This window comes from Drosophila miranda, chromosome 4, assembly GCF_003369915.1.
Source record: "Drosophila miranda strain MSH22 chromosome 4, D.miranda_PacBio2.1, whole genome shotgun sequence".
Classification (NCBI taxonomy): Eukaryota; Metazoa; Arthropoda; class Insecta; order Diptera; family Drosophilidae; genus Drosophila; species Drosophila miranda.
The window spans coordinates 11283448-11293290 of NC_046677.1; the positions used below are offsets into that span (position 1 = coordinate 11283448).

At 44.0% G+C, this 9843-nt stretch overlaps 1 protein-coding gene across 1 annotated transcript; it reads right to left on the bottom strand.

Annotated features, from left to right (window-relative positions):
• Positions 1–243: 243 nt before the first annotated feature.
• Positions 244–2571, bottom strand: LOC108163633 (60 kDa heat shock protein homolog 2, mitochondrial). The gene has a single exon (XM_017299042.2). The coding sequence runs from the start codon at positions 2569–2571 to the stop codon at positions 838–840; it is 1734 nt and encodes a 577-aa protein (XP_017154531.1). The 3' UTR covers positions 244–837.
• Between the last annotated feature and the right edge of the window lie 7272 nt (positions 2572–9843).

The window sequence follows — 9843 nt, forward strand, 5'->3', positions numbered from 1 at the left end:
AAGCTGAACAGAATTTTGTTGTGCAAAAATTTGTGCATTTTATTCGATTCTATTCGGTCTATTTCACTAGTTTTTCATTATTTAGATTTTTTGAAGTGAGACTTTTAAGGCATCTAGAAAATTCAGCGTGAAAAAATATTGAGAATAGATCCCACCCGAACAATCGATGCATAAAATTTTGAAAAGGATAATCGATTAAAGGTTAAGGCATTACCATCGCAATAATTCCCAATATAAACAAAATTTTATTTCATGCATTGTAAAAACATTTATTAAGAGCACACTTGAATTGAACAATAAAATGTTTGTGTTGTTGTGTATTAGTTTAGTTGCGTAATATGTGAGCTAAAGTTGCATTGTACTTTCCAAACTAAACAAAGTCGATCGTATTGGAAACCACCATTATGTCATTATGTGATTGCGCCATAATATGTATGTGTGTCCGAGCATTGTTTGTATGTGTTTGGCTCGCGTTTCGAACAGCCGGTTATTGGGCCAAATAAAAGGTGTAAGTATTGGTTTATAGGGGGAGGAAATAATTAATGTCAGTCTGCCTAACTAACTTTTAGTGTGCGTGTGTGTGTATGTATATTATCCATATATAATACCACGAAAGAACGACGAATAATGCAATATTGAAGTGTGCAATTGGTTTTGTGTATAACAGTGTAAGTGTCTGTCGATTAAACCCGTTTAACAACTGTTTGTGTTGCATAGAGTAGATGTTCGTGCAGCGTAGTGTAGATACGATCTAGACTTGTTTAGCACCATGTGTAGTGTAGCTTAGTGTTGCCCATAGTGTAGCTTATGCGTACTGTAGTGTTTTGTTTGTGTCTATTACATCATGCCACCGAGGCCTCCCATGCCTCCCATCCCTCCCATGCCACCCATACCACCCATGGCGGCAGCTCCAGCATCTTCGAGGGGCAGTTCGGTGACCACGGCCTCGGCGGTAGTCAAGAGCGAGGCCACACCAGCGGCATCCGTGATGGCTGTGCGCACCACCTTGGTGGGATCGATGATGCCACGCTCGATCATATTGGTGTAATCGCCCTTCAGCGCATCGTAGCCATAGTCGCCGTCGAGGATCTCCACTTTGGCCACCACCATGGCCCCGTCGACGCCAGCATTCTTGGCGATGGTGAGGCAGGGCATGCGCAAGGCACGACGAATGATTTCGATGCCCATATTTTGATCCTCGTTGGCGCCCTTGACGTCGTTCAGGCGGCTGATGCAGCGTAGGAGAGCAGTGCCGCCTCCGGGCACGATGCCCTCCTCGACAGCAGCCCGGGTGGCGTTCAGAGCATCGTTCACACGGTCCTTCTTTTCGTTGACCTCCACATCGCTAGAACCGCCGACACGCAGCAGGGCCACGCCCGACGAGAGACGAGCCAGGCGCTCCTGAAATTTCTCCTTCTCGTAGGAGGACGTGGTCTCCGCGATGGCCACCCGCAAGTTCTCAATGCGGCGATCGATCAAGGGACGCTGGCCCAAGCCCTTCAGCAGCATGGTGTCGTCCTTGGTGACGACCACCTCGCCGACACGTCCGAAATCGCTCAGCTTGACATCCTCGAGGCGCACGAGATTCGCCTCATTGCCGAAGACAATGCCGCCCGTGGCAATGGCCATGTCCTCTATTGTTTCCTTGCGATTGTCCCCGAAACCAGGGGCCTTGACGGCGCAGACCTGAAGGCCGGACTTGAGGCGATTCAGGACCAAGGTGCTGAGGGCTTCGCCCTCCACATCTTCCGCGATGAAGACCAAAGGCTTGCGCTGAGCATTGGCCAGCTCCAAAGCGGGCAGAATGCTCTGCGTGGTCTTGATCTTTTTCTCGCAGAACAGCAAAAGGGAGTCCTGGAACTCCACTTTGGCTCCCTTGGTGGAATTGATGAAGTACGGCGATATGTAGCCACGGTCGAACTTCATGCCCTCGATGACCTCCAGTTCGTCGTTGAGGGTCTTGCCATCCTTGACGGTGATGACTCCGTCGCGGCCCACCTTCTTGATGGCCTCGCTGATGAGATTGCCCACCGACTGGTCGCCGTTCGCCGAGATTGTGGCCACCTGGCAGATCTCCTCGGGGGTGTTCACCGGACGCGACATCTTCTTGAGGTTCTCCTTGACGGTGTCGATGGCCATCATGACACCGCGACGGATCTCCACTGGATTGGCGCCACGCGAGATCTTCTCGAAGCCCTCCTTGGCAATGGCACGGGCCAGCACCGTGGCGGTGGTGGTGCCATCGCCAGCCTCTTCGTTTGTGTTGTTGGCCACATCCTGGACCAGCTTGGCGCCAATGTTCATGAACTTGTCCTTCAAGGAGATGGACTTGGCCACAGTCACGCCGTCCTTGGTGATCTTCGGCGAGCCCCAGCTCTGTTCGATGATGACGTTGCGTCCCTTGGGGCCCATGGTCACGGCCACGGCATCGGCCAGGACATCGACGCCTTGCAGCATCATGGCACGGACCTCGGGTCCGAACTTGACATCCTTGGCATAGCCACGATATCTATAGCCGGCCCATAGGTGGTTGACCTTTGACCCACGATGGAACACGCGAAGCATGGCCATCTACCAAAAGGATGTTTGGATGTTAATATTTTTTGTTTATATCCGAAAGGTAATTTTTCACTTACTTTTATTATTTGTTTTTGTTTTTTTAAATTAAATTTTCTTTTTATATTTTTTTTGATTTTTAAAAAACGATTTTTGTAAGCGATGCTTTTGCCTCGAACAACACAAACGAACTGAGAAATGCTAGCCATGAAATTTGTGAGCTGGAAATAATAGGCAGGACACAGCCTACTATTCGTACGATTTGATTTTCACCCAGGGAAAGCTGTGGAAGTAGATGGGAAATATTATTCGATCAAGTAGGTTTTGGGTTTAAATTCAATTTAAATTCAATGGGGAATGAAAATTATGCTTTAACTTTAAGAGAATTTTCCATGTAACACAATTTTTTCCTTTCCCTTTCTTGCAGCATTTTTTGCTAACAATTATTATAATTAAAAGTAGACAATGTCTTGCAAATCATTGACTGGCGGCAACTGCCGTCACAGCATGGCGGACAAATTTGCACACAACTCCAAAGGACACCAGAGCCTAAGACCACCAGCCTCCAGAGCCTCAGAGCCTTAGGACACTGCTTTTAGAGGCTCTGCCCCAGAGCTTGGCCTGACACTTTTCCAGGTAATTAAAACACAAATATTAGCAAAAGTGGGAGGCACTTTTCGTGGCGGAGGCGGAGCCATTTTGCAATTTAAATTTTCATGAACAAGCGCCCGCGCCATTTGTCGCTGTCGTTCTGGTTGTCCTCAATGTCTGGATGCCCATCCCCAGCGCACTTTTCCCTTAACAGTTTTCAATTTTCCCGCTTACTTGTAAGCGCAGCTGCCAGAGATACTTCCGAAGGATACCCCGCACTCCACTCCACCCCGGCGAAGAGCTTATGTTTCTTCAGAGGATGTGGCTTCCCATTCCCAATGCTTGGCTTTTATTGTATTTCGGTTGTCGCTTGTCGTCGCACATTTTTACGACTATTTAAATGGTTTTCACTTTTCGGGTTACAAATTGTCGCACAGGTAAATGTGCGGAGAAAGTGGGTTTCCCAGCGAAAAGGATTTGAGAAAGGGCAATATATCTCTCAGAGTGGGTTAGCGGTGGGCTTTTGCAGGTTAGCTACGAGGTATGCCTCTCTACAGAGCTTGCATGTCCTGATGCTTAATTTCTACCCAGCAGTCTTCAATGCTCCAAAAATCGAATAAACCACGCGACTGATGCATCTGATTCAATTACAAGGGCAGCGCCCGAAAATTAGTAGACATTAATATAACAACGGAACGCGCGCTGACCTATTAACCCAGCGCGCCCAACCCCAACCCCATTCCACTCATGACGCATCATTAGGGGAAAATGGCAACGAAATTAAAGGAAATTACCGCAAGGAAGGGTCCAAGGAGAAGATGTGGCAAATGAGGCACACATTTATTTGAATGTAATCCATTATGAAATCGCATAATGAAGAGATTAGCACACGCATTCGCACAGCCCAGACCGCAATTAATAAATGACCCGACAAAAGTACAAGCCAAAGGGAAAGGAAAGGAAAGGAAAGGACCTCCTCTGTCTGCCATTGCGTGCCAAAGAAATCCAATAAATTAGGCAAACGGTAATCATTAGTATTAGTTTAGGCACACACATATGACACTCGCGGATAAATCAGAGGAAAAGTTCTACGAAGGACTTTAACAATTAATACGCGGTAGATTTTTTGGGTAGACGTAAACGTGCCGCGACCTCAGGATAATCCAAGTCTCACTGGGAGAGAGAGAGAGGGCGGGAAAATTATGTCGAGCATTATTAAGATAATGAATGGAAGGACCCTCGTAAATTTCACGTTGAACAATAACTCAACAGCATTATTATTTCGATGAAGCAGCTGCTGGCCGCTTATTAACCCATTGATGACCCCCAATCCCTCCCCCTTGCCTTTTGTATAGAGACTATTTTTTGGGAACAATGTGCCCGACTTTGCACTTCATTTAACTTTTCGACTTGCCGGGCCCCAAGGACGTTTGGCAGATGCGAGCAATTCTCTGGCTCGCTCTCTCATCGATAATTAACCGCAAAAACTTGGCACGCAACGGGTCAGGGAGAGAAAGTGGTGATAGGGACGGGGTCAAAAGCGGGTCACTCTGTCTGAGCCTAAAGTATAAAGGGGTTAATGGTATGGCACAAAGTTTAATTAAAAATACGTGCTGCGGACTTTTGGTGCTCGCAGGATGCTGCCTCGGCCTTTTGTTTGCTTGAAGTGAAGCTCGCTGCGAAATCCCGGGGCCAAAGTTGAAAGGAAAATTATAAGCGGCTTTTCTGAGAAGGTTTTGATTAGTTGATTGGGCCATAAAGAACAGAAAAAAATGGAAAGAAAAGACCAGAAAAGAAAGGGTAAATGATTATTTATAGATAGGCGGGGATTATAGAAAATAGGTTAATAATAAGAAGCGGCATAAGTGCAACAGTTTTGGGAGGCACCAAGAAGAAAGAAATGAATATTGTTGTTGATTGAGATTTAATCAGAGATACTAGTAATGGCATAAATTTTGAGAAAAATGTAACAAAAGGTAGATTTGTGAGGTAGAGAAGCGCTAAAAAAAAAAACAATTTACAGGAGACTTTTTCATAGTAAAATTTTATAAGATTATTAAGATATTATAATTATTGTTTCAAGGTTAGTTTTAGTTAATATATCGTAATCAGACCATGGGTCATACCGGTCAAAATAATATTTATTTATATTTTAATTTATTTGATGCCCTATCCGAGCGCTCAAAGATTAAACTTATTATGGCTTTAAATTGGTTCGATATTCGATTGATAAACAAAAGACATATTGATCAGTACATTTACAGTACAGTACAATTACAAAAATGAAAGATTTCAACCAGAGCTTATTATAAGTGCTTTAGTAAGTATCTCCTTTATGATAGATTATTTTATGAATCAATATGTATCTTATGCCCTTAAAATCAATTCAATTTATTCGATATTCGCTTGATCAATTAATATTTTAACGATAAAAGGGAGCTATTCTAATAGCTATATACATACATATGTACCTTCCACTGCTTTTTTTCTAATTTAGTCGCGAACTAAGAACAAATTTGGAAACTTTGAAACCACAAGGAGTTAAAAATGGTTGGTTTTCCCTGTTTTCTGAAGCACTATTTTCTTATATATACAGACGACTAAATCTGGAAATTATTAAAGCTTTTTTTGAGAAGGGATTTGAAGGGATTTGAGAAGTCTCAGTGAACCTGAAAGCCTGCAGGATATCGTAAATGGATTGTACCTATAAATAGGTACCTCATAGCTATGAGAGATTTAAGAGGGGTTTTATAAAGTCAAATATAAATATTTTATAAAGAAAGTACCAAAATGTTAGCGCTTTGGTGAGCTCAAAATCAGTTCAACAGAAAGGTTTATTGAGTATTTGTTCTTCAAGCTGAATTTTTTTTCCCCAAAGAATAAATATAATAGAATCAAAGCAAGTCTAAATTTCTTTGTAATAGCTAAACGTTTTCCCAGCTCTAATTTAAAAGTACCTCCAACTTTTCTCAATAATTTAGTAACTTTCGGAAAAAACTTAATATTCGGCAAACTTGAATGGAGCTCAAAAGCGTGAACGTGTGCTGCAACTAAAGTTGCAAGGATGTGTGGGCTTGCTGCGGTCAAAAAACTCCTCTGTACGCCCCGTTTCCCCCTCTGCCCGCATTGCCCTTTGCTGTTGGCTGCACATTTTGATTAGCCAAAACGGCTTGCCCGTGAGTCCGTTGGGCTGTGGCTGCGGCTGTGGTGTGTGTCCCCCCACCCGCTGTCTGGGCACGTACTGCGCCGACCCCTCACATGAGCCGGAAGCGCATTATAAGGGGCATTTCCGGTATTTAGGTTAGGCCTCCTCCCAGTTACTGATTCAGTCCAAGTCCACCCTCCACCCCATTTCTTATGTATGGTTCAACCAACTTTAACGCATTTTCCGCGCCGGAAGTCAGGTGGAAAAGGTCACACTGCGCCACCCACCCCACGTGTGAGGGATTTTCCGCATAAGAAATGAACCGAAAAAAGGATATCCACTCTCGACAAAAAGTTACCCAATCAAAAATTATGCTGCTGTCTGGAAAAACAACTACCGGGCGGGGGAGATGCGTTCCGAAGGCAATCATAAGCCCAGCCACATACTCGCACTCCCCCTTCCCCCAAAACAAGAGACGAGAAACTTTTGTCCAAGCCAAAAGTTTTCGCCTTAACCCAGTCAACGCTTTCCCGCCAAATGGCCAAAAAAAACACACCAAAAAAACGAAAGGAAAAACGAAGTGGGAAGTGTCCAAAAAGTGTTTTAGGTTAAGCGCACAAAACTTTTTTTTCTTGCACCGAGAAGAACGATTTTTGACGGTCATTTTAATAAATTGAAAACTGGCCAAAATGGGGGATATATAGTGGGGTAGGGGAGGGCAGATATATAGAGCGGATCTGGAATCCTGTTTCCCCCAAAAAATCGATCGAAGCGATTGCAACTTTCTTCCTGTAACTTCCTTCCTCCGCCTTTTCGGACTTTGTTTTTTTGGGAGAGGCCTTTGGCTCATAAAATCTGTTTACAGGCTTATAAATAAGCGATGCGATTTGTTTTTCTTATAAAACTTTGTGTGCTCTTCCTCATACTGTGTATCCTTTTTCGCCTTGCCATAACTTATGCATGTCAAGGACCTCTTGTGTTGGCCGAAAAAGTTTTTAACATTTTTATTGAGTTTGCTTTGTAATTTAAATTGTTTGTCCTCCAAACTTGTTGACACACAATAAAGGGCGGAGGGGCGGGGCGGGAGACCTGAGCATAAAAGATCCCTTTCAAACCAATGGCATTTTATCTCCTCTTTCCTGGAATGACTTTTCAATCAATCGCATCAAATGTTCATTGTAGCGTCTAACAATTTGTTGTCTGCCTCAATGCCTGCACCCTCTCCCCCAAACAGACACGACAGACAGACAGACAGACACATGAGCAAACACACAGAGGGTCCTCCCCGCCTGTTTTCCTGGTCCGTCTCCTCCTGATGATGGCATAATCGAAGCTTTAATATATCCGTCAGCGACAGCCATGACGGGTGGGGGGAAAAGATGGAAAACCTGGGAAAAGCAATATGGGTTATATATATTGCGATGCTTCGCAGAGAGAGAAGGACACGAGAGAACAAGGTCCTGCCAATATGTACATTAAATCACAACAACTTGTCATTGCACAAGCCGAAGCTCCCCTTCTCTCCTCTCCCCTACAGGTAAACCCCATTTTTTTGTTTTCTTTCAACATTTTCTGCTTTTACCAAAGTAGACGTCAGCGACGTGGCAAGACTTTGGTGCGGCTTTGTTGGTACCACTAGAGGTTTCTTATTTTAGCGAGTTCTGACTCGAATTTTTACCTCATTTTTAATCCTACAGTCGCACATTTTCTGTACTCTAAGAATAGTTCTTCCATTTAAACCCCGTCCAAATTCAAGTCATATCCCTGCCTTTCCTAATTCAAAATCCCTCTGGCATACTCTCCTCAAATGCAGACACAAAAATCTACCCACTTCCACTCGCACATACCACAAATCCCACAGCGCTTACTGCATTCTTCATGCCACACTTGAAAAAGAGTCTTGCCTCCCAAGTAGGTGCTCTCTCTGTCTATCTCTGCATCCCCTTCTCGAGTGTGTCTCGAATAACAACATAATTCATTTTGTCACTTGTATCTGTTGGTTATTAAATTGTTTTGTGAGCCGCCACCTCTTACCGCCCTGTCATCTTCTTGCGGCCCTCTTGGAGTAGCAAATTTATGCAAATTATAATACGCAAATATACAAGTTATACGAGTATTCGGAGACACAATAAGCCAGACAGAAGAGGGGCAGCAGGAGGTAGCAGGAGGGAGATGTGCGAAAATGTGAGAAAACAACGAAAACAAAGAAAAGAGCGACGGCATTAAGAGTAATTCGGCTTTTGGTCTGAATGGAGTCTGGGATGTGTGGCTCTGGCTGCTGTCCTGCCACTAGGATATAACTCTGAGTCCTGTGACAGGGTTGTGGCGCTGGCTCTGGCTTCTGTGACTGGGATGTGGATGTGGATGTGTCTGTGGCTCCTGTGACTGATGTGGCTCTGGCTCCTGGCTCTTCAGAGTAAAGATGTGGGCTCTGCAGAGCAGAAATGTGTGTCTCTGCAAAAGGAGTGATGTGGTTTGGTGTCCTTGCCGTATCCTGACATAATTGCAAACTGCTGGCAGTGGCAATATGCACTTTGCCAGCTGCACTGCACTCTATATATATATTGTATATGTATGGGGGTATATAAAGTCGAGAAGTTGTCTGACATAATTGAAACAATTGCAATTGTTGTTGCCACTTCTCCGCCTTGCACCACACTCTCTTGCATTCTTTCTTTCACTTCTTTTGTGTGTGGCAACACAAGGCGCGGCATGAAATGCCTTTTGTGGGCCAAAAAGACATTGATAATTATGAAGTACACTGAGGAGGAAAAATTATGATTTATTGGTGCGGAAAATAAAGCAAAACTAAAGCGGTAGAAAAGGGGTGGTAAGTATGGTAAGTATACTCTATAGAAATATTAGTTTTCCACCAAATCACTGCATTGAATACAATCTACGATTATAAAATACAAAGATGCTGCATCAGGAATAAATTCCATAGCAGGCTGTGCATTTTGTTATTGGATTCAGGGAACCGAAACTAGCCGACGAGTGCCCAAGGCATTGACGAATAGAAGAAGCCGAGTAGCCGAAGGATAGACCAATAGAGAATGGTATTTGTTCCTGATCACAACTTGGTATTTTATAGTCCTTGGTATGACCGATATCCCCTTTTATTCCCTTCGTGTTAATCGGAAAACTGAATACTCGGTCTCCCTTAGTTAGAATCCCGGTAGATAGATGTTTTTCCCAGTGTAATCACCAGCAGATATTTGACTGCAAATGGCAACAAGTTCAGCCTCTTTGCCATCCCCCGGGGGCTTCTTTGCTCTTCGCTTAAGCCGTTTTACGGTTCCTTTCTATTCAATAATCCATTGGCCAACTGCCAAACAGTTGGCACTGTGCAGAACTCGGAAGCCATTCCAACGATTATGAATAATTTCTCTCTCTCCCCCAGCGATTTTCCATCCTTTTTTTAGCCTCCCTTGTTTTATCTAGCCTCTTTTTTATATACTATATTTTTTGCGATATGAAAATGCATAAATTGAGAATGAAACTTGAACTTTATGCAGCTAATTGAAGGCCTGGCAATTTGAAAAACTGTTTGG

Bases quoted from the DNA above. Each gene is read 5' to 3' on its own strand.
- LOC108163633 (XM_017299042.2), bottom strand. From the start codon at position 2,571: ATGGCCATGCTTCGCGTGTTCCATCGTGGGTCAAAGGTCAACCACCTA.